Source organism: Pholis gunnellus (genome assembly GCF_910591455.1).
Source record: "Pholis gunnellus genome assembly, chromosome: 13".
In the NCBI taxonomy this organism is placed as follows: domain Eukaryota; kingdom Metazoa; phylum Chordata; class Actinopteri; order Perciformes; family Pholidae; genus Pholis; species Pholis gunnellus.
The window spans coordinates 24,537,530-24,562,390 of record NC_136540.1 but is presented as its reverse complement, the minus strand read 5'-3'; the positions used below and the strand labels follow the sequence as shown (position 1 = coordinate 24,562,390).

At 40.5% G+C, this 24,861-nt stretch overlaps 3 protein-coding genes across 6 annotated transcripts in view; 1 reads left to right on the top strand and 2 right to left on the bottom strand.

Moving 5' to 3' along the window:
- Positions 1–1,420: 1,420 nt before the first annotated feature.
- On the bottom strand, positions 1,421–3,530 carry atp5l (ATP synthase, H+ transporting, mitochondrial F0 complex, subunit g). Its single transcript, XM_079171229.1, has 3 exons — positions 3,371–3,530; positions 2,766–2,926; positions 1,421–1,620 (listed from the first exon to the last, which is right to left on the bottom strand). Exons 1-3 carry the CDS (start codon positions 3,420–3,422, stop codon positions 1,522–1,524), a joined length of 312 nt encoding a protein of 103 aa, XP_079027355.1. The 5' UTR covers positions 3,423–3,530; the 3' UTR covers positions 1,421–1,521.
- A 564-nt stretch (positions 3,531–4,094) lies between these two features.
- Positions 4,095–7,937, bottom strand: nherf4b (NHERF family PDZ scaffold protein 4b). Of its 4 annotated transcripts, none has more exons than XM_079171041.1 (12): positions 7,869–7,937; positions 7,632–7,659; positions 7,248–7,285; positions 6,957–7,021; positions 6,655–6,866; positions 6,370–6,574; positions 6,137–6,276; positions 5,780–5,984; positions 5,492–5,688; positions 5,152–5,361; positions 4,816–5,031; positions 4,095–4,723 (listed from the first exon to the last, which is right to left on the bottom strand). In XM_079171041.1, exons 4-12 carry the CDS (start codon positions 6,976–6,978, stop codon positions 4,688–4,690), a joined length of 1,443 nt encoding a protein of 480 aa, XP_079027167.1. In that variant the 5' UTR covers positions 6,979–7,021; positions 7,248–7,285; positions 7,632–7,659; positions 7,869–7,937; the 3' UTR covers positions 4,095–4,687. The 4 variants fall into 4 exon arrangements, with proteins under 4 accessions (XP_079027167.1, XP_079027170.1, XP_079027169.1 ...); XM_079171044.1 differs by having other exon boundaries at positions 4,095–4,720; XM_079171043.1 differs by having other exon boundaries at positions 6,137–6,273.
- A 7,764-nt stretch (positions 7,938–15,701) lies between these two features.
- cltca (clathrin, heavy chain a (Hc)) overlaps positions 15,702–24,861 on the top strand; it is a 30,882-nt gene continuing 21,722 nt past the window's right edge. The window contains exon 1 of the mRNA XM_079171352.1: positions 15,702–15,973. Coding sequence (XP_079027478.1) covers positions 15,932–15,973 — 42 coding nt within the window. The 5' untranslated portion in view covers positions 15,702–15,931. The remainder of the gene's footprint in view (positions 15,974–24,861) is intronic.

Genomic DNA, 24,861 nt, shown 5'->3' with positions numbered 1-24,861 from the left:
AAATCATTTGTATTATTTACACCTGCGTTTCCTACTGTGGTGCGTCAAAATGTCCTCTGAGAAAAAGCACTATTACAGTGTGTATACATCAGTGGTGGGCCGTCAGGGCCAGCAAGGCCTTCTCTGCTGGCCTAAACAGAATCACAAAGTTATAGCTATTTTATAATTTTTCATAAATACACTACATGTATTATATTTTTCCCATTAGCTTATTTTCTCATTGCACAGCTACTGTGTTCCTCAGTTGCTCTGCTTCCAGTGCAGCTTGTTTTAAGTAGAGCTTTTATCCAATCAGATTTCACCTCTGTGTCTCTAGGTAAGAAGAGAGGCCCCAGGCCTGCAGACTCACCAGTGAATCCCTTTGCAGTTTAAGTGAATGGGGACGATATTGTTGATTGCCATAGTCTTCAACCAATCAGATCTTTAGTTTGACATGTTGGGCGTGTTCTTTGACATGTCAGAGCTGCTAGCTGGCCTACAAGTACGTGATTGGTCAGTGGGCTAGCGTGACATGTTGGGCGGTGACAATCCCAATATCTGCTGCCTCTGTCAAACGGACATTTTCAGCTCTCAAACGCATTAAAACGTATTCAAGAAATACAACTGGGGCGACTCGACTGTCTTCACTGGCATCCATGAATCGAGGACTTCTTACTGGAACTAAAACGCACGGATGTACAGAACAACTGTGGGATTAAACTCTTAATTAACAAAGAAAGGAGGAGGACTTCGTCTTTAAATAGTGAACAGCAGCTAGGGTAAGTTAACTGTGTTTGTTTTTACATCTGCAGTAGCTTTATGATGCTTGTTTATATATTATTTGTACAACTTGTTTTTATGAAGATGGATCTTTGTTTGGTTTTATATGTGATAGGAACTATTGTTACGTCCAATGTTGCGCTGGGGACACATTTAGTCGGTGCCAGTGTTGCCAACATGGTGACTTTCTCGCTACTTTCCAAACCCTCTTGGCAACTTTTTCTGTCAAAAGCTACTAGCGACAAATCTAGCGACTTTTTCTGGTGTTTTGACTCTGACGTGAAAGCACGTACCGTTCTGCAGTTACTGTCGTGAACGAGCAGCGGGTGCTGCCGTGAGCCCCCCTAAAGCACTCACAGGCGGTCACTCTCACAGCAGCCTCGCGCTGCAGTCAGAGCAGAGAGGAGACACACTCTCGGCATATTCATGTATCTGCACTCTGCAGTTAGTGTATTTATAGGTGTTGAGTTTCATTTTTACAGGAAACATAATAACCGTAGCGTCATAATGAGGTGTTTCAGCTGCAGGACAGCAGTGAAGGCCCAGGTATAAAATGCACGGCCCGTCACTGGTATGCATGTAAAATCTATATAAGAAACACATTTGTCAAATACATGCATGTATTATAAAAGAAATTAAAAAAAGGAGTCACAAAACAAAATCTTAACAATAGATATCTGTTTATTGGTTCCCAGGATTCTTGCAGGAAATTGAGCATACAATGCTCAAATGAAAAAGAAAAGAAGCATGACAGTCCAAATTTCAGACATCATAGCCAACGACGCCTCCTTTGCCAATGCACTCCCCAATGTAAAACCACATCAACACTTCAGTGGCCACCAGTCCATTCCTTACAGCATCCTGTGTGGAAGCAAAATGTGCAATTAGATGTTTTTACTGCAGACATTTATTAAGTAAAATGTGATATTAGCCACCAATGAAAATTCATTTTTTTCCTTTGAGAATTGCTTAATCATGTTTTTATTTTGTACAGCACAGACTATCAATGACAAGCGAATAATACAATTACTTTGGCCAGGATCCAAGATTTACAAATATTTACAGTCTCCTGGCCTGTTAAAACTTTAAGTCATGCGTGTCACGTCTACATTTTTTTACAAAGTAACGATTTAGTTGTGACAATAATGGGTCACAGTGTGCCATTACAGAGACCTGCAAATCACATGAATTACCAAATTTCCTCCATCACTGACAGTGATAAATAATGGGCTGATAGTTCTCACTCGGGTACGGGACATGGTCCATTGTGCACACCCAAAAGTCTTTAATTGTCTGTTTAAAAGACTATTTAAAGAAAATAGCACACCTTTTCTCCATTTATATACACTTGACACTTTAATAATATACTTCTTTTAACAGACTCTTATTTGTTCACCATATTTTACTGCACATTTTCCATTTTTTAATTATGTTCTACTATTATTGGTTTACTATTACGCACCAAATCACCAAGCCCAATTTCTTGTATGTGTAACGTACTTGGCAATAAACAGTTTCTGATTTTAAACAGTTTTTAATAGAAAACATTGTCTAACAGCGTAATAGAGAAAGCTGTTCTCTGTAAGGTCTGTGAGTGTCGGAAACTTTTAAAAATAAATATATAATTCACAAAGTCATGTTATAGTGCTCTGTTGTATCCAGGTTTGACAACGTAGGCAAATTAAAACAATTTGCATGGCTAAAGTCTGTGAGTAATAAGAGGGTAATGCGTGTAAGTCTTTCACCTTTAAGATGAAGGACACTTCAAACATACTTGTTAACAGTTTGCAGGGAGTGAAACCTTTCTGGCGATCGAGTCTGTCCACACTTAGAACAGTGTGTCCCCTGAGAAATTAACGGTACATGCTTGTATTGGGCTTTCTAATATCACTATAGATTTTGATAACATATACATGATATATGTTGACCAATCGCTGTAGACTGACGGACGTTCTCTTTACAAACACAGAAACACGACACGGTCTACCTGACATGAACACACGCACCTTCACTGTGGTTTGACCGAGACGTCCTGACTTGAAACCCTTGATGATGTTTGCGGCCCCCTCGATGGCCTTGGGGATCTCGCCAGGGGAAGGTGGGACAAGTTCAACACGGGCATAGTACCAGAAGGTCGCTAGCCGAGGTTTTGAGTAGGTGACAGCAGCTACGGGAGAAGAAATACTTTAATTACAAGTCTGGTGCAACTTTTCTACGCTGCTGCTACAGTTAGCTTTGAGCTACAGAGCTCATAGCATGTTGGTCGGTAGCTCATAGCATGTTGGTCGGTAGCTTTAGCCACTTAGCTAGCGTTGTCTGGCTTATGCTTAATGGGTGTAAACAACACAAATCACACGTGCTAGCTAGCTAAAACAAGAACTTAGTAAGACAAAGGAAAGCAACATGAATCTCAAGTCAGTGTTTCTGTGTGGAATAGCATTAGCTAGCTAACGTTATATCCCCTTCATTCAATTGATGGCTGAGTCTCAGTGTAACTGACAGCATCGGCCTAGCTAACGTTACGTCTTGTCAATAAAGGTTATACTGCCTACTATTCAGTCCCCATTATTAAATAATTGCTAAGATGATATAATACAAGAAATTAACTTACCACCGAGCAGGGTAGGTACTTTAGCGACCAGTTTTTGCACTGCCTGTGCCATGTTGAAGTGTTTGCCGATGCTATCTGGACCCCCGTTCTCTGCTAGCCGAATGAATGTCACCTCCACACGAAGGACCCGTGACTTTAGCTGACCACACAACTGCCTGTGCAGAAAAAGCCTGCTTCTCTTGACTGACAGGGAGCTTCCTGGCTACAGTTTTATCATTATGGAAGTATACGTAAAGGTCAAGGAGACGGTGTCATTACTGATAGGTCTGATCTGATGAAGTCTGTACACACATATATATATATATATATATATATAAATATATGTATCTCTCTCCCTCTCTCTCCACCAGAGACGGGTAATGTTTACAACTCATAGCTGTACTGAATGGTAGTAGAGCACTAAAAGATAAAATAAAGATAACTATAGTATAAATCAAATTATGGTTACATTTTGCTGAAACACTTACTGTGCACATTCCCACTTTTTCATTTGTCTGGAAACTTGAATCTCGTCACGCTTTCGTTTATTTTCACAAGGATCGATTATGTGTTTGTGTTATGCATTCGGCTCGATTATATTTCAGAGTTCAACATGTCAAGTGGTTGGTGAATATTCAGAAACACAGATAAAAATGTTACACAACATAATGTTGTATTTCCCCTTCACTACTATATTTGCTGTTAGCTTTGAATTCTCAAGAAACAAACACTCTGCAAGGTTTTTATATGGAATGTTTTATACTTAATACTGTACGTAAAACACAACCCTTCATTCCAACAACAACAATACAATTAACCCTTTTATATAACATAAAGGCAGTACCGGTTTTTATTTTCAGCTATCACCAGTACTTTACATTACTGCATTATTACATTACTTTTTAGATCTATAAATGTGTTTCTAATTTTACAAAGCCACTGGGTTCCATTCATATTTGCACAATAAGAAATATAGTATAGATTATGGTCCTAAGACATGAAGCATTTTATTTTTTTTAATTTAATCTGATCGGCCAAATGTGGCAATTGTTGGCTAAATGTTTTACATCACTGGATGTATAATACAGTACCACAATTGTATATCTTACACAAATACACATTACAACATTTCTTCAACTGACATCATTGCAGTTTCATTTTGCTTATTTTATCTTTCGGATTCCTTTATAAAACCTGATTCAATGAAAGCAATCTTGACCAATGTAATAATAATAATAATAATAATAATATTTGGCAAGTTTTTCTTCATCAGCTCAGTTTGAATTGTCTTCAGTAGACATATGGGATAGTTGAATATCTTCAGAATGTCTTTGACGCTCACAAAGATGATATTTCATATTTGTCTTCCTCCTGCTGAGATACAAACAAGGATATATGACACTGATGAATTGATAAACGTGTAAACACATCATGTGGTAGATAACATCTTTTTAAAAGTTGTGTACCTCACTGTCACTGACATCTCTAGTAGGTGTTTCAGTCTGCTTCAACTTCTTGTAGCCAGTCTTCTCCATGACTTGTAAGAAAAGGAACTGTCCTCCTTCCTTCATAAGCATAATCACATCCTCAAGATGCTTCTCCTCCACATTTTGTCCATTGACTTCCATCACCACATCACCGTCAACTAATCCTGCACTCTGCCCAGGGCCCCCAAAAGCCACCTACAGGGAAGAAAAGCGAAATCTATCACCACATTTGACAAATCAATAATAATATCCTGGCCTGCTCTCTTCTAGTTCTTTTTGCCTCAGTAACAAGGTAATGTTGCATTTCAACCCTACCTGGCTGACGAAGGTCCCAGGACCCTGCGGGAAATAGCCCAGGGTAAAGCCAAACCCCAACGGCCCTTTTTGGAGAGAACAGTGCCTGGGCTTGCACGAGCCATCCACTTCCTTTTGTGGCGACTGCTCTGCTGCAGAGGCAGATACGCTGCTCTCCTTCTCTCTCTCATCAGCACCATCCTCACTAAAGAGAAGAGGTGACAGACCCAACTGCAAAATAAAGCAAAGAAATGGTAAAGACTGATCTTTAACTGGATGTAGGTCATGCTCAGCTATGGTTTCCAATCATTATGAATTCATTTCTTTTGGAAAATGCACGTATCCAGCAAGCGATGCCCACCTGGGTGTAAAACTCCAGCCCCTTTAAAGTGATGGTGGTGAGGGAGACCTGTTGTCCACTCAGCCTCACTCTGTCCACAACCTCCTCATGCGTGAGTGACTCCACTGACTCCCCATTGACCTCCAGCAGCCGCTCTCCATCCTGCATACCTGCCCGCTCTGCCGGACTGCCACTGTTCAACCTCCGCAGCACATGAACTATTAATAAAAAACACACACCGATATTTAAGTGAACGGCTTGAGTTGAGAGTGCCTCTGTTTGACTTTTGCACTCTTTTCGTCCTCTCACATGTGCGTCCCGAAGGCACCTTCTCCTGCCGAAGGAGGAAGCCAAACCCCTCAGGCCCGGAGACCAGGTGTAGCTTTCTGGGCCTGTGAGGTAGGTCATGTGGAACCGCCATGGTGGGCAGGATGGGCATTCTCTGTTGCATGTAGTTCTTCTCACTCTCACCGTCGATCACTAAGATGGTGATGTGATCGCCACATTTTTTCATCTACAGCAGAACGTTATTCATGACTGCTAGGCAAGGCTGGACATGATGACATCAATCTTGTAAAGGTAAACACCAAAAAAAAGTACAGCAAAACAGTTGTGACTTCACTTTTTTTTTAAATGTTGATTGTGAAAAACAGGCTGACTTCGTACCATCCTGGTGAGTGCAGAGTGTGTGAGGTCGGACACCGTTGCTCCGTTCATCCACACCAGGCGATCTCCCTTACACACCCCGGCCTTCTCAGCTGCACCTCCCGGGACCAGGCTCACAGAGAAGCAGCCTTTCTCTCCTACTGAGCACAAACAGGAGGAGCCACTGAAAAACACACGCCCTTCTGTTAGACATCGAATCTCGAACCTTGGACTATTACCAGGGGCGGCGTTACCTTTCACGGGCATGAAGTTGATGCCCAGGCCTGAGGCGCGATCCCTGGTGATGTGGCAGAGTCTGGGAGGTTTGAGGCCCTCCCCCTTGTGAGCTCTGGCCAGACCTCGGAGGTCTTGACCTCGGGACACAGCCTGCTCATACTGCTCCCCATCCAACACTAATAAACATAACTGCTGTCCACTTAGCCTTATTTTCCGAGCCACCTTATTCATTAAAAAGAAGAAACAGCTCCAGTTAGAATCAGTCCTTCTGTCACTTTGATAATAAAGGAAGCTCATCTTACCTCAGGGTGAGGGACATCGCCAACATAGCAGTTGTTGACTTCCAGAAGCCTGTCTCCATCTTGAAGGCCGCTGCGCCCCCCCACCCCTCCTGACACTACATTTCTGATGATGTGACCCTGGCGTCCCATCTCCACCCGCAGATGGAAGCCATAGGACTCCCCCTCCTCTTGTTTAAGGACACACAGACGCAGGCTGAGTGTCCACACAGAGTCTGAGCCAGGAAGAGACAGAGACAGAGTGATGTCAGAGCAGAGTTACCTCACGGTCTCGTACACAGAAGATATTTTAGAAATGCGTCTACCTGCGTCTTCTGTGGTGACCATCACTGGGTTGTCTATTCCCTCTTTAGGATTAAATGTAAATTTACTGCAAAAGGAGAAGTTAGAGACATTTGACTGAGGTTTTAGTCGCAAACTAATGACTATTAAATGTGATAATTTGGTAGGTATAGGAATAAAGAAAATCAAGGGCACTGTTTTACTTTTGTTTATGACCCTCTAAACTTAAAGTTTAAGTATATAATGCGTAAAAATGCCAAATTTCAAGAAAAGTAATCGGTCGATTGCATCAACTATAAATAAATTACACTTACTGTGCATGTTAGTGGCACAGCCTCACCTGTTATTATCACTGAAACGACAGCATTTATCTGTGAACAGCAGGCCTTATCTTCGTCCCAAAGTCTTAAAGATTACTGTGTTCCAAAAGTCATCATGCCAAGCCAGCTCAATCACAATTTTCAAAGTTCACGACGAGCTGTACAGTATATACTTAGATTTTGGGGAGACATGAATGTTTAATTCTGTTTTTCAGGGTAAATGTCCAACTCTGTTCTACGCTGTGCCTGGTCATCTTAAAATGATTCTTTAGTAGCAGTATAGTGTCCACGTTTAAGTCTGAACTGACACTGAAATAATGAGCACATCTCAAAATATATGAACATTGGAGCAAACAATTAAAGGACAAGCAGACTTACTCTGTCCACCCTGTGATTTCCACCAAACCTTGAAAAACAGATATCACATGGATTTAATAGCTTTAGCAGCATAACATTCAGGTTGTGAAATTCAATATCCACACATTTCTGTAATTACCATATTTACACAAATATTGCTACTCATAACACACACCCCAGGTTAGATTTTTGCAAATTTAGCAACTCGTTTCAGACATGATCTGTCAAACACGTGATGGTAAATTAATCTGAACTTACAGTTCTGTAAACATCTGCACGGCTTTGTCTACTAAACTGTGAGGAGTCAGCTTTAGAGAAAGATTTGACGTTTGAGCCTCAGCTGACATAGCAGCTGACTTTAAGAGGCCATAAAACTGGGTTTGACTTTATGTAATTATCTTTAGCCTTTGGCTTCTCTCAAATGGGAGGGAATCAAAGAACATTCAAAACCTTAACATTACAAATGTCCAATGAATATACAGATAAATCATCAATACATGGCAAGGCCTGCAGTCAGTCAGTCAGTATTTTTACATAAGTGGATTATTGCATCAGGACAATTTAGATTAGATTATTTTGTCAGAGAAAAATATAAAAACACAGTTTTTGTCAGTTCATGGGTTTAAAAGACAAACAAAGGGATATGACTGGCACATTTATTGAACAATGTATTCATTCATATTCATTCCTTCTCTTCTAATATCCAGCTGGTGTGCCGCAGGGATCCATTTTGGGCCCTGTCCTGTTCACCATTGATGTAAATGCGGTTGTCTCTTCTGTGTCTAAGTGTAAAATTCACGTTTACACAGACGATATTGTTTTATACTGTTTTTCTGATTCTGTTCAATTAACCATGAATTGCAACTCTCCTTTAATGCCCTGCAAGATGCACGTGTTAATACTAAATTGTTACTGAATGAGAATAAAACACAATTCTTCCTATTCTCCAGATGCAAATATATAGATTAAAAATATATATATATTTCCACTCTGAGTGTTTCACATTGAGAGTTGTTGATGAACTTATTGAAGCATAGTGTCTTGTACTGAAACAGAAGCTGCAGAGAGAGGATTGTTGAAGCAACTTTGCTCCCAGATCTGGACTACGGGGATGTCAACGTGCAGCTGCCTCCAGGTTCATTGCTAGTGATCCTTATAACATTCACTGCAATCTATATGATAATGCTGGTCGGCCGTCCCTGTCTGAAAGAAGTAACACCTTGTGGCACTTGAATTTGCTCATGCTTACTCATCTCCATATCGTGGCTGTTAGCAGGAGCACAGCTGACGCAGTGAAACGCCACTGTCCTCACACTGCTTATCTATTTAGTTCATCGTGTCAGTGACACTGAGTCCGTCTTGCACTCACACAGTGTAACATAGAAACCAGCTGTTATGATAATGCCCACAATTAGTAACTCTTTGCTGCCACAAGAATTCCATCTCTCACATCACATCTAAGTAGCTGAATAGCTTATACCACAGACTGCTAATGCAGAAAATGGGTCACTGTTTGCTTTTCCCGACCATAAACCTTCTTTTTAACGTCCAAGACCATAGTGGTCCTCTATATAAACACAAAGACAAGCTGCTGAAGCTTGATAAGATGAGAGTTTTGTCTTGTAAATGCTGATCACAATTAGAAATATCCTTCTTTTCTCTTTCTTTTTAGCACTTTCCGAATGGATGGATTGAATTTCGTCAACAAGCCAAGCAATAGAAATCAAGTGTTGTATTTCACATCTATATTTCATCAGACATGCAATGGTTGGTTAGCTGCAATCTCAGTTTGATCCTACATGCAGCACAGTAGAATACAAAGATAGCACAAGCATGAGAAGAATTTAAAGAGGGAAAAACATAAGCAGGATGAAATTTAAGGACAACATGGGGAATACGACTCAAATGAGATAGCTGGCAAATAAAGATTAGGAAATGTCGAAAGGTTTTTACGTATATTACCTGCACTTGAACTCATCTTGTGTCTCTTTCCCATCTAGTCGGCAGTCTCCAACACAGAGGGATGGAACAGAGGGAGTGCTGTAAGTCCAAACATCTATTTTGACCACAGAGAGACTCCTCCCTTCGAGGGATACCAGGCTTAATGTTTAATCTGTGTGTGAAATTTTGAGCACACACATTTATACGTAAGGTCTGAATCGCATTGCACTGTGGACTGTAAGTCCGAAGCACACAACGAGGTCGTTCCCTACTGTTCTGTTCTAGTTACTCTGTAAAAACTGATTGACTGGAAACGCAGAGAAAAGGAGGGTGTTGAGAAATCAAAACATTATTCTTGGTCATATCTATTTCACTTAAAGGGTTCCAGAGAAGCCATGACACACATAGAGACACAGCATTGAAGATCTTTTGAGTTTATTGTGATGCATTTTTCAGAGAAAGATTAAAGACAGTCAGTATTCAACAGTCGGCCCTCATGTTTATCTGGATAAGCAGGAGATACGAGGTCAAAGGGAGGACTTCCAGTATCTTTACTTGCTGAAATGCTGAATCAGCATTCCAACAATCACTCTGGAATCCAGCTCTTTTGTTTTACTGAAACATTTAAACATTTAGCCCTTATAAGTCTCACACATTTCACTTTTCATCAACAATCAATACATCAAAACGTGGATATTTCTATGCTCTTGCAGATGATGTGCCCATTTAAGCAACAGGTTTTTAAATTATCTGGATCAACGCACCAAGAGAGCCCCCCTCGCTCTCTCATTGACTGTAATGTTATTTCACCTCATCAAGTCTTGATCAAAAAAACAAATGTGGAGACTTTTAAAACCATGATTTTTCAGTCATTTTTAACTTTTGACCACACAAATTACAAGTCTACGTCTTCAGGAGAGTCTTGAGATTGTCAAAGTGAAGCTATAAAACCAATACATCATATAGGTTTTGACTCAGAGGGGTTGTTCAGGTAGAACCTTCCAGTTGTGGCCAACAGTGACTCTTTCAGACACAGAAACTCAAAGGTAATTCTCATCAATCGAGTAGACGTCGAACAGTTTCTGCCTGTTTTTGATTGGTTTATCATTTTTGAGTTCTTTATGGAACCTCTCTCTCTACTTTTCAAATTATTAACAGATTCAAATCTTTAGATGTTTTAAGGTGTGTAATACCTCTCTTGCTCTCTCTTTGTGTGTCTCTCTGGAGAAAGAGAGAGAGAGAGAGAAGAGTCCCCTATGTCAGCTGGTGCTGAGACTACCTGCCTCCTCTCAGACACACTGGGATCAGTCTCACAACAACACTGCTCTCCAAACACCAATCAGAGTAAAACACATTGTAACACTGTGGAAAGAAACCTATCTGGAACACTGGAAAGAAGAAACTAAAAGCCAAAGTAGATTAGAACGTTATCTGGCCCTAGAAAGAGATTATGAATTGGCAGAATATCTCTCTACTGTCAGAGATAGAAAGCAGAGACAGATCTTCACCAAGTACAGGCTCAGTGACCACAAACTGGAAATCGAAAAAGGAAGACACAAAAAAATCATGGCAACCAAAGGAAAACAGAATATGTGGTCACTGTGGGACAGGTGAGGCTGAGACAGAGATGCACGTCCTCCTAAAATACGAAACATTCAATAAAATGTTATGAAGATGTAAAATTCATCTCTGTCCTTTCAGATTTTAAAGAATTTAGTGACATCTCAAAATTAAAAATACTAGGAGAAGGAGATAGGAAGTATCCTGCTGCCCAATACGTATTAACATGCCACAACCTGAGGGACAGTGAGTGACCTACACACACACACACACACACACACAATGTATATATATATATATATAATGAATAATCAATCTAGATGTTATATTAATGTTATTATGTATTAATGTTATTGTGTATTAATATTATTGTATGTTTAATTTTTTTGATGCTTTGGCTATACTCTTTCTAAACTTTCATGCCAATAAAGCTAAATTGAATTGAATTGAGAGACTCTCTCTCTCTCTTTCTGTCTGCCTGTCTGTCTTTCTCTTTCTTTCTCTCTTTCTCTTTCTCTGTCTGTCTCTCTCTCACACAGGCACTCGGGTCTTGGAGATTCTTTGCGATTGATTTCAGCTTTCTGCATTCCAACTCATTTTCTGCAGGAAATGCATTTTTTAGTGTTCATGTGGATTGTTTGTGAGGGGAGAGCATGCTGCAATTCGGGGTGAACTTGAGTCAAACTGGCATTGCCACCTTTGAGCATGGCAACAGTTCAGATGCTGTTAGGGAAGTACTGCATACATGGATTTGGTCACAAAGTCACAGAAGTTGAAGAGAAGCTTGCTGGTAGAAGTGCCACCCCGAGTGCACGGTCTTATAGGCCCAGCAGGTGGCACTGTGCAGCATCTCCTGATTGCACAGCGTTGCACAGCCTTGTTTCTAGAGTAGCCCAGCATGGTCAAACCAAACACTGGCTCCAGAGAGAGCCTTTCACATGTCTGCTTCACCTGAACGCCCCCGTTGGTTCTCTGACACGTTGGGAAAGGGAGGAGTGAGGGGAGGGGTGTTCAGCTTGTTGTGCAACCAGACCACGAGATGAGACTAAATCCCACACACTGCTGGTTTCATACTGTATCCAAACCAATGATGAGTAATTGAGGCCTCGGCCCACTAGATGGCAACAAATTCCAAATGAAATGTGTCTGCACTAAAAACAGTTTGACCATTTGCATTCAAATTACACATAAGATCAATTAGAAATGTGAAAACTGTATTTGTTGTAACTTGAATATGTTCTAGTATTTGCTACAAGCCAAGTCAAGCCATAAAGTAGTGCACATTTTTGGGTATGATGAGGGTAGCTGACTCAGACATATATTCAACCAAAGTGCAAAGACAGCAACAGGTCCAAATGTTGGGCAGCTCACCATCCAGATCTTAAAACAAAATGATTGCATTGGTCCCTCCTCGGACTGGTATTTGTGACCAGTGACAAACTATTCTTCCTCTTGCTTGCAAAGGTGCAAAGGCCCACGCACAGTCAATTAGTAACTTCCCCTCCACTGACGTTCAAAGGTCAGGCTCCAATATACTACGAGTTTGTAAAAAATGAATGTGCAAGCATTTTACATGTGTGCATGCGTTGTGGTTCAACTTAGACAGACAAAATATTTACGAGTTTACAAGAGTGGTGATATAACCATCCCCATGTGACAATGAAAGAGGGAGAATGTGATTGAACTTGAACCTGCTACATGACGGACAGAAAGAGAGAAGAAATAACACTGTATGTTTCTACAGTGTGTTTGTATTATAACCCCTCCCTTCTTAAAGTAGAGCAGGGATAATGAGAGAGAGGGGGGGAGGGAAAGAGAGAGAGAGAGAAAAAAAAAGAGACAAGCCAATAGGCTTCTAAGGGACTTTTCAACCCTGGTTCCGGATCCATGTGTCAGCCCCGCTCAGTCATCCCTGATGGGATCCTCCCAGCCACAGGAAGACACGGAGCTCCCATCTGTGCCTAAATCCTTGCCAAAGCACTGGAGAGTACTAACGGTCAGAAATCTGTAAAGGAGACAGTTACCTTTTTGTGAGCGTGACCCGGTTTGCTGCACATATCTCATGTCCGAGCAAGACTGCTCCTCTGTTGGCCCTTGATTGACTCCTACCTGAAATAGAGATGGGGACATCTTGTAGCCTGAAGATGAGGGCAAAGTTCCTGCAGAACCACCAGCGGTGCCCTTCATTTTGCATGGAGCCTGGGGCTAAGCTCAGCCTGTGTGACATCCTTGCAGAGTCCAAATGCCACTCTTTTATCGTGACACACATGGCTTCTCTGTTAGTGTCTGAGTTTTGCGTTTCCTCGGCCTGTGAATCCATAGCAACAGCAGCGTGAATGGTCTATTCAGGACGGCCTACACTGCACCCTCTGCCTCTGAGACTATACACGCAAACAGATTGCACAGTTGGTTTGGTCCAGGTTTTTTAAACTTGGCCCCAAGTGGAAAAGAACGCTCGTCAATTAAATCTAAGGAAAAGAAGAATAGGAAAACTGCTGTTTTATGCTCCACTAAATCCTCTCTTGTCTGAGCAGTGACTGGTCTGCTCTCCTAATTATTATTATTATTATTATCATTTCTTGAACACAAATATGACAATGCAGGTTTACGATGCAGGAATTTATTCTTGAACAATTTTGTAAATGATATACCCCACCCCCAATCACTTCCCCTCCACATTTGATTGTGAAATGTTTCGGCCTGTTTTTTTTTCTTCTTCTTCTGTTTTTCTGAGTAGTTTTGTCCAGGGGGTTATTCTGGATGGATCACAATCCAGATGTTGTTTGGTAGGACACTGATGCTATTGGGACAATACATTATTATCACACGATAGAAAACAGAAAAATTCAACATCATCACATGGAATTTCAACATCATTTCTAGCCCAATCTAATAACATGCAGTGTATGTTTTTGAAACTAACTTGATTTGTTGTCTGTTAATTGATCTGCAATGAAATTGTCTGGATGCACAGCACGGCCATTTGAAAAAAAGCAGCTAGTGTGAATTAGTCCTGATGTTGGCAATTAACAATTAAAAAATGTTGTTAATCTCTAAATACATCTGGAGCGTTTACACCTGATATGCTGCACATGTTCATGTTATTTATCCTAAAAAAATGTTGAACAAATCACAAACATATGTCTACTGCTTGCAGTAGATTTTTGCCATGTTTATTTGGCTGGCGTCTCTAGGCCAATGTTTTTTTAACAAGAGGATTGACTTCATTTTGCTGTTATTATTGGCTAGATATGAACGCAATGAAACATGGTATAAAAAATGTGTTCTGTAACATGCCTCTCTATTCATCGCAGAGAAAAAAACACTGTAATCCTTTCAGTTGACCATCATGTGAGGACAACTTTCTTTACATTGTGGTGTATTTTACATGTATATGTATCTACATCATGGTGGCCTTGCAGGGAAAAATACTGCATTCCCCAGGCATCGTGATATGTGATTGACAAATGCCATGTACTCATTTTCTTCAGTATCCTTGCTGGCTCAGCATATTGACATCTCTGCTAAAAGGTCAGCTCGTTTGAGGAACGGTTTTCCCAGCATTCCGTTTTACATTGAGCAATAAAGTTACATCCTCTGCCAACAGAAATTGTGGATGTAAAAAAGGGAAATGATCACTTGGATGCACACTCCACCCAACAGATATTGCATGATTCTGACCAAAGCACGCACTGACATTGGTGAAGATGTCATTATTCTGTGGAATTTCACTTGTATGTATCAGATTCTCTTGAGGAAATTACATTATGCTTTTTTAAAAAAAATGTGAAGACACATTGTACATTTGAAGTAACTTCTCAGTGTAAAAATAATCTAGTTATCAAAAAGTAGCTACGTCATCATATATTGCTTTGCTTGCAAGCTTTTAGCATAATAGTTGGTGTTGGAAAACTATGCAAGTAAAACTCTGTCTGCATATCTACATGTGTCACGAAAACAGTTGTCATAAATGCAGTGTATGTTGAAGGAGATTACAACACACATACAGCATAGACACATTTATATACAAAAGGTGTGTTGCCAATATGCGTCGAGACCATCAGCGTTGATGAAAGTTAAATTCCTTTAAAATAAATTGTCTACCATAAGGGTGAATGGTGATTTATGATCATATGATAATAGAGGATCTGAAGCATACTGAGTGGGAGCATATGAAAAATAATTTAGATACAATTATATGGTTATTGAGTACAAGATAAAGTTGAATGTCTGTCTTGAGTTCAGAGTGCTCTGATTGGCTGAGAGGAACAAGTGTAACAATACGTAGGACTGACGTTAATTTACAAAGACGAATGATGTGGCAAAAATCAAAGGGCGAATAGAAAGAAGTAGTTCCAGTTTCACATTTATTTTGTATATATTTGTATGTCCAGGTCTTGTGTCAATGTTTGGTAATTCAAATACAATATTAAATGTATTAAATATGTCTCAATAAAACAATGAAATAGTGATTATACATGCCATGATGCACTTTTAAAAAGTGTGACTGCGTATTCATCCGCCTCACTGAGTGGACTTCCATTTCCGGGATGTTTTCTCTGCAGACCAACCTCCACCGCCATTGCAGGTCCAGGGAGTCGGTCTAGTGGCAGTCGGTTGTTAGCCGGGGGAAGACCGCAAGTAAACAGTTGAGGGACGAATTATAAAGTACCACCACACCGACAGCAGGTTTTACACAAGGCTTACTACTAATTCATTTGGACTATAGACTAGAATCCCCCTGGCTGTCCGGCTAGGATCTGAGAGAAGAAGCCGTAATTTGTTAGCATTAGAACCGGAGGAGAGTGAGAGGACCCGCCATGGCTCAGATCCTGCCTATTCGCTTTCAGGAGCACCTGCAGGTATGTGGATGAATGAATGGTTGAATTGTTTGGTAAAGTTGTCTTTCAGTCTTAATCACTGCGATATTCCGAGTGACTCAAGGGACTTTTCAAACACAAGTTAAGGATTGCTAACAAGCTGAGGTAGCTAACGCGAGCTATGCTAACTAGCTTGGCAGGGTGGATGACGTTTATCTTAGTTAGCATCTAGCCTTCTAGCTAACACTTTGACTAACCACCCTGGTTCGTGATTTACGTTAAACAACGAAAGCCTGCAACTGCAATGCACAAACAAAAGGTTTATACAAAGGCTCTCGAGCCGTAATCATAAATGTTGCGTTGTCTCAGCCATTTCTTATGAGTTAACGTAACGTATAACTATCGGCAGTGAACATATTCTCAGAAAAAGTGTTATCAGAGTAACGTTACAAATTGCTATAATATTAGTACAAATGGGCACTGTCGATGCTTCTTTAAGTATAATTAACAACTAACGTTGTATATTTAATTAGTTGTTAATTACCGTATTACCTGCACTGACCTGGTCGAACCGCAGTTCGTACACCACTTCCCGTATAGTCACGTGACAGCCGAGTGTTAAGTAAAACATATTTACACTTTTACAGTTAACCTACTTGTTTAGCGTCTACATAATCTAGAATATGCATTGTCGTGTAACGTTGAAAGTGATTATCCGACCACAGGAGGATAATGACGTTGACAGGTTGTAGATATGGTCACATGATGTGTTGGCTTTTCGATTCCTTTGATATGGTAGAAACAAAGCCGGTATCACACACGTCTGTAATACTAGAAAACAGGTGGTTTCCTTAATGTGAAGGCCTATGCACTATATGGACTGGGTTTGCTAATTGGTTTAAATGGCCACACCTTTGCTATAACTCCCTTTAAAACTGCCAGTTGGTCGGGTTGAGGAAGTGGAAACATCCATGGCTCTCCATGCTTATGGATTCAGTCCGGAGGGCTGACTTTCAAGATGTAATGAATAAATTATAGTGGCGTTTCAGTCGAGCCTCAGGTGATTTATATGATCTCTCCACCTATTGGCCTTAAGACTGTCATTTGTTTGTTCAAACTTTTTATTTGTTTTCTAGCCTGGTCCCCAAAAACAAAAATCGGCTTTGGGCTCCACAGGCTTATGTGACCGATGACTTTGAGCTAAAAGTTAGACAATTTCCTTGTGTTCCAGGCTGTTCTTGTTGCTGTTTTTTTCCCCTTTAATTTCTGAGAGGCCCCAACTTTGTTCAACACTTAGTAATAACAACAGTGCTTTGACACTGATCCCCGATGTGAGGTCAGGGTCAGTACTATTGGAGTGGATTGTGACTTTCAGTACCTTGTTCAGTGACAGCTCAGCAGACGAATGTTTGAACCCAGGCCTACTGGTCTTATTATTTCTTCCTGCCACCATGACACTATCACATTTCTTACATCTTGTGAGGTTGGGTTCTTATTCAAAGCAGGTCGTTGCTGTCTTTAGATTTGTTTTGATTTTGATTTATTTTTTGTTTGCTTTTGATGACCTTTAAACAAAAGACAATACACCAATTTACAGTGCAGCCCTGCAGTCTCTGTTATTTCCATCTTAGTTTATGTGACAGCAGTTGATTATATGTGTTAATATGTAGGCCTATCAGCACAGATTATATAGAGACAGAGCTTCACAAAGCTATGCAACAGTCCTTTGTGCATACAGTTACAGTGAAATGATTATGGAATGATTTCTGACTCTTTTGTTAGGTCCTCTTCTTTGCAGGAGTGGGAGTAAATGGGAAGCAATGCAGAAGTGGTGAATTACTGTCGATACTCTGAATTTTAATTGGGCTAATATTTTATCTTAAGCAAAGTGAAAGGCTTTTGCAATCATGTCCCGACACTACATCTTTGTAATGAAATTATACTTGTTGTAGCTTTTGAATTTTACTATAAGCTTTCATTCAGGGAACCAGTGCATTTCACATATAACTTCTCCTCATTCATACTTATTGATACATTTTACTTTTACGTGCATTTGGTTTTTTTTAAAGAATGATGCAACAACTTCTTGCATTTTAGTCAGATTATTAACTGTACTGCACTCTAGTTCTGATCTATCTAGTGATATGAACTGTGTGCTTTTTATGATTTGTGTCATTGACACGTCACAAGGTCATTTTGTGACTAATCAACTCCCAAGAGATCTCCAGCAACTATCACTAATGCATGACCTGCATATGCTGTTCCATGCATGTTTCACAGCATGCATCACTTGAGCAGATCATGCAGAATATTAAAGCTGGACGATATAACCTGAAATCTATAAATGATCACAGTTGCCTCTTTTTTGTGTTGGCTCATTTATAATAGGTTTGTTCTGAGAAGTCTGTTCATTCATCTTGCTAATGAGTTTATCAGGTGGAATAAGATTCCAGGTGCACCCTGGTAGCAGGAAGGAAGTTATCCTAGTTTATTGATGCCTTTTGAGCCTTCTGTTATTATGGGTCAGTGAACGGTCATATGAAGATTGGTAATTGGTTTCAGTCATTTGAACCTAGTCTCGTAAAACTTCTTAAAGAACTCCTATTTTGTATAGGCCTATAGTTTAAGATGCTAGTATATGTAGTTGTATTAAAAAAGTTAACGTTAAACCGCATCATAGTGATTTATCTCCTGAAGCTGTCCATCTTTCTATGTGATTGTGAATAACCACAGAGCAGTATCAAAGGCTCACTGATAAAGTCACCGTCTATTTAATTAAAGTGTGGTAAAATTATCAAGATGTTATGCTTCTCAGTTGTCTTAATGATACTTTTGATGATGCTACTTTTTTACTGAAGCTTACACACATGATTCTCTCATTGACATTGCCTGCAGGATTTGGTTGTTGTTTTTTTGAGTTGATGTACGAAGCTAACACACAGAGCCAGCTGTGCGTTGCCTATGATAGCTTGAAAGGAAGCATTTACCTTTTCTCTGTGCTCTCTCTCTCCGGTTCTCTCTCTCCCTCTCAGTCTTCCTCCCTCAAACTTTGCAATTGTGCGTCTTCTCTCATCCGGTCAACTTGCATCGCTTGCATTTTTATATATCATCCATTTATATAGTGTAGTGCAGACTCCAGTTAAAGAACTTTAATTGCACAAGTGTCAAGTAAAATACCTGTAACTTAGTGCCTCCCTACACAACATAGTATATGTAATCAGTTTGTCACGCGCTCTGTATGAAATATGTCATGCGTTCTGGAAATATGTAATGTTAAATGAACGATTTACTGAATAGCAGCTCTTTCGTCTCAGGAGCATATCAGGGGAAAGGTTCTGATCAGTAAGGAACTAGTACCCTCGATACACATGTCTACCTGGAAGTTGGTTGTCTGTGATAATTAAACATGGCTCTCGGTACTGTTTACGTAATGATAACATGGTGCCCAGTCTTTGTTGACAAAGGCTTCCCTTGCATATAGTATTTAGTAAGCATGGTTTGACAATCCAGGTTTCCTTTCCTGGGCCAAATAGGCACTGTTGATGATTAGTTGAGTGAAAAGCCTCAGCTTATCAAATATTGTCTTAATTCAACACAGTATTTCACATGCCTGTCCGTAATGACATGTTACTGTTATTTTACTTTCTCTACATATGTGTATGTTTTGTTAGTATACACAGTAATCTGTTATATTTACAAAACATTTCCAACTGTCCTTGCTCAAAAACACCCACCAAGAACCTTCTTGTTAAATGTCTAATATGAAGTCTATATTTTCCCCAGAACACCTGGCAGTCGTATCAGAAATAAAAAAGTATACTTGCATATTTTAATATGAAAGTTTCATGGCATCGCTTTTTTCTTCAGATCTGACCACTTTTTACTCACTCTTCATCAACCCCGAATAGCCACAAACCCAGAGTTATCAAAACATTTAAAAGAGGAAACAAAGGCAAACTTAATATAAATTAAAATGATTACCCTTACTTTCTGTTGTAAACACCCATTAGGAGTTACTACCTTAGTTAAGTGGACACAGTGTCCTCAGATCCCAGCTGCCAACTTTGTGACTAATATTTGCAAATTTGCCCTGAAAGGTGATTCGAGGGAAAGAAACAAGTGTAATTGGCAGTCAAGTTCATTCAGATGAATGTGGATAGTTTTAGATGATGTTTGAGGTCTGAGAAAGGACTTAGTTCCCTGAATACTCTAAAAAGATCGGACTTGTAGTCTGGCAGTGCTGACAATTAATGCACATAATTCAGGTTCATTTCCATTGTTGTTTTGTAATGAGTATGATTTGTTTGTGGCACATAAAAGTACCATTACATCCCTACTGTTTGCCTCGAGGGAAGAGCATTAGATTGCGGTTCCGTGCTCTAAAACTATTACCTTACAAGGGTTGGATGGTGCACTTTGAACTGTGCGGGTAACTGACCAGCTGATATCTCGTGACAGGCCGGTGAGGATACAGAACTGCTGAACACTAGACATTCTGCAGCACTGTCTAAATGTAAGATAAAGCGTGCATTTGTGAGAAAAAAGGAAACTGCAGTCCCAAAACCACCTCAGCAGAACTGGAGTGGAGATGGATGAGCTCCAGAAATGCATGCACCCCCCCCCCCCCCCCCTCCCCCCCTCCCCTCCCCTCCCCTCTTTATCAGTAACAGTAAAGGCAGCCCTCTTGCTCCTCACCCCTGGGCTGGTCACATGTCTCCCACCAGTGTCACATGGTAGTGGAGGAGGCAGCACTGGGCAGGCCTGTTGTTTCAGTCCTGGTAGACAATGGGTCCCTGGTTTCCTGTTGTGGAGCACTGCAATGAAGTGCTGCAAGCCTCAGCACATTACATAGCACATCCTTCCCTGCCCTCCCTTGAACTGTACATGTGTGGGACACACGCAGGGCTTTTTTCTGCTGAGCAAGACGCTGCTTTCCTTTTGAATAAGGAGCATACAGGTTAAATCAACAAATGGGACTCCCCTGGCATCGTTGGGAATAGTTCAAATGTGCTGGCTGATTCCTGAAAAGCAACCATCAGCTCAATTTTGACTTTGACTTTACTCAGTTTTACTGAGCTTTCTTACGAGAGAACATGTGTCCTCTGAGCTGGATGACTGTCTGCTATGGATCATCTCAAATGAGCAGGAAAACATCAGCACTAGGGCTGCGTGACGCATCAGTTATTTTCATTGGCCAAGAGTTGCATAAACATGTGTTGGGATTTTGGAACCCGTATCAAATATGTCTGAAATAACAACAGTTGCAGGGAAGCTCTCGTGGGTTCACATGCTGAAGAAAAATACAAAGATGTTAAAGTCATTTGATGCCAAAAGTTAATACTTTGTTGTAATTCCCTTAAATTATTGTTTAGTAATAAATCAGGGCAGATACTAATTAAATGGCATTTACTTTGATGTCTGAATCCGAACAAAGCCTTATAGTCACAGAACCATGGTGGTACTGCAATGAAATCAAGATAATTAGTTCTCCCTTCCTGACGAAAGGAGGGGAATTGCTTGAGCTGATTTGTTTTGGTTCTCCTCCACAGTGAAGCTCTTGCTGCGCCTTCAGAGTGAGGGGTTATTACACTTCATCCATCTGTGACATATAATCGAGGTTGTGAGTGTTTGCATGCTTGGCCACTACTTTTTCTGGTGGCAAAAAAGTATGAGAACGGTATTGCTGTGTCACAGCAACTGATTTCTTTTAATATCTCATGGACTTCTTGAATTTCATGACATAAACTTTGACAACATGTTTTTGTACAAAATGATGATGTTGTTTTAACTGATTCCTTTGAGCAGAAGTAGATCATCATGTTAACTTGACTGATTGGTGTAACTGCAGTAAGCACTCATTTGCTGACACTGTCCTGATAAAAGTGTTGATGGTTGACATCAACTGATGAGCTTTCTGTGAGACTCAGTTGGAAAAATATTGACTTGCAGGGACATGCCCTACTATAATGTCATTCAAGATGCAGTTCTTAAAGTGATTAAAAAGGAGTAAAGTATCGAGGCTGGGTTAACTGTCAAGTGATTAATGCGTAGTGTATAATAGTGACTCGTGTTGCCTCTTGTTGGCAATTTGTTGCTGCCATTTCTCTGGCTAGCTGGCCAAGTCTTTGCAACAATAGCGTTCAGGTCCTCATGCAAATTGATTCTGTTATTCCTTCTCTTGACTTTGCTTTTTTCTCTCATTTAGTAGGTTTGTGTTACATGCGTTGAACACAGTCCCCAGATTAGTCTGTTGATCATCATGCTAGCATACACATGACATTCCTCCTCACTTAGTTTTCTGACCAGTCTCCCTTGTGCTCTCCTCTTGCTAAACTGTTGTTAATTAGCTGCAGATGGATTTATAGGTTCTAGGCTGGCATCTGCCCATGAATGCTTGGGCCCGATCCCCGGCCCCTCCTGTCTGCATGTCCAAGTGTCCTTGAGGGAGACCCTGAACCCCAAGTTGCTCCCCGGTTGGTTTACAGCAGCCCACTGCTCCTAACGCTTAGAGTGGGTTAAAGGCAGAGGTCGAATTTCATGTTATGTAATGTATGTGACGATAAAGTAGTTTATTTAACAGCAGAGCTAAAAGCAGCAGTGCCAAGGCCAGGGCGGGCTAGACTAAACGACTCAATGATTTTCCACATGGGTTGTAGCTCCACTGGTTTGACCTGCTTTAACCCAAATTCCTTCTCGTTGATGTCACAGGAGCGTTGACCCACCAGCAGTTTGTTACTATAAGGTTTCCATAGCAAACCAGTCTGACAGACCAAACTGTGGTGTGGTCCATGTTCCAGCATTGCAACATCTGTCCGTTTGTTGTTATTTATTCCAGGCAACAGAGGTAACCTATTCATTGTGATGAGGCCATGCCGCTCTTTCCTGTTTTACGAATGCTATTCATTGTGAATGAAAGGGCTTCCTGCTGATCCCAGAATAGATGACAGATGGTAGAGTGAGAGGGAGAGCAAGTAAATCTGTCTAGAAAACTATTGTGTAATGATAGAGGATAGCCTCCTGTCCTGCTTAACACGTAGGCACACCTCGGTCTGGTTTATCAAGGTTAGAGAGTCCATTTAAAGAAAGTCACACATGTTTTGATATCATAGCTACTACATTGGGTCTTCTGATATGAATTAATATCAAGTACATGCTTTTTAGTTTTTTGTAACATCAGTAAGTCCATTTTAAGATACATGGCATTTTCTTTCGTGATCTGTTAAAGCAAAATGTCTGCTACTTAGTGAAGCGTATTCGCTCTGCGGGCTCTTTTCCTTTGTTTTGTGTTTGAATAAATGTTGCTTGAGTAAACAAGGCTGGTGTACCGGACAATGGCAGCGATAAGAAGCATGGAAGCTACAATGACGTTGCTATATGATGTCACCCTCAAGTAATGAAAAACCATGAAACCCTGTGGTGAACGCTTGCTACAGACCACTTTTCAGTTCTTTCCCCATAGCTGGTAGTAAGACCTGTTCGGCGAGGTAGTTTATCGCAGTGTCACTGAGAGGGAACGGGGTTACACACTAGTGAAAGAATGTGGGTGGGGCAGGCTGAGGGGAGGGTGTGTCCTGTCATTGATAAAAGGTGTTCCCATTTCGTTGAGCATTTCCTGGAACTGTGGTTTCTGTTTGCTGATTAGGACTCGACTACAGCCGATTGTTGACAGTGGAGCCACATTTTATCATCGGCAAGCCTTGAAATGAAAACTCGACGCCACGAAACACTATTGTGGCAAGCCTAAAGGCTTATTTGTAGAGATCCAATTTGTGTTCACAAAACTACTCTTGACATTTGAAAATGTAAATTATGTGGCCACAAATTATGAGTGACTGGTAACGTAACGCAGTCATTAATACTCGCCAGTACAATACAGAACACAAGTTATTAGAATGCTAATTTAACATTTCCCTGTTCAGCTAAACGGTCTTTATGTAGTTTCAATATAGAGAGTTGTCAGTTATTCATGACCATCGGTACACATTTGTGTACACCTGTCTGCTTAAGATTTTGATCTTATCACAGTTTGCTGTAATACTATTTTTTATTAAGAATTCCCTAAATACCACAGACTGGACTTAATGATGGGTACTTGGATGGATTTTTTAGCATTTTATTGATGGGGATAAAATAATCAGATGTTTTAATGGCAACTAAATATTGTAATGCTAATACGTATTTGTATGTAATTATTTGTATTTGTTTATATTTATTCCACTTGTTTGTAAGTACATGTTCAAGGTAATAGTGTCTCCATGTGTGGAATTTATTGTATCTAGCCTGTTAAGGCAAATGGAAATTATGTCACAACAAAGGTAAGTAATTGACCACAAAAGACGTTTGTAAAGATGTATCTACAGAGCTGCTGTGCCTCAAGTTTGATCAGGAAATCATGCTCCAGTGTAATTTGTACAACTGTGGCATATTGCTGTTAGGTTGCGAAAGTGGAGGAAATTGCAACAGCAAACATGTTTTTGTGTGGTTTCATTTCCTCCAGGTTTACTTCACAGTGCTAGCGTTGCCATTTGCAATGTGTGAGCAAGAAGACAACGAAGTTCCGTTTGTGTAGTGAAAGCCTTTTGTCTGTTGCTATGTTCAGTGTTGTTAAAATCTGGTTTGCAGTGGTTTCATTTTAGAATTGTAACAATGATGAACGGTTTGTTCTTGTACCAGAGTCTTGACACTCCTGCCCAGAGCTGTTCTGGCAGTGCCCTCGTAGGTTGTGCTGTGTCAGGGTTTGTGTGAGGCAGGCAGGATGCCCTGTTTCCAGCCTTGGCAGTAAACCGGGCTGCAGCTCTTGCTGGTGTTGGGCTATGTGCTGCAAAGCATTTCACCCATAACCTCGGGCTTTTGCTTTGATTAAACCTTTTTATGTCCTGTATCACATTGTTTGTTCTGCAGGGACGTCAGGGAAACTGAAGCCAAACTTT

Bases quoted from the DNA above. Each gene is read 5' to 3' on its own strand.
- atp5l (XM_079171229.1), bottom strand. From the start codon at position 3,422: ATGGCACAGGCAGTGCAAAAACTGGTCGCTAAAGTACCTACCCTGCTC. The intron at 2,927-3,370 runs GTAAGTTAATTT...CTTCTCCCGTAG, and splicing joins AGTACCTACCCTGCTCGGTG to CTGCTGTCACCTACTCAAAA. The intron at 1,621-2,765 runs GTGCGTGTGTTC...GCTTCCACACAG, and splicing joins TCGGTCAAACCACAGTGAAG to GATGCTGTAAGGAATGGACT.
- nherf4b (XM_079171041.1), bottom strand. From the start codon at position 6,978: ATGGTCACCACAGAAGACGCAG. The intron at 5,032-5,151 runs GTAGGGTTGAAA...TCTTCCCTGTAG, and splicing joins CTGGGACCTTCGTCAGCCAG to GTGGCTTTTGGGGGCCCTGG. The intron at 4,724-4,815 runs GTACACAACTTT...TTTGTATCTCAG, and splicing joins GAGATGTCAGTGACAGTGAG to CAGGAGGAAGACAAATATGA.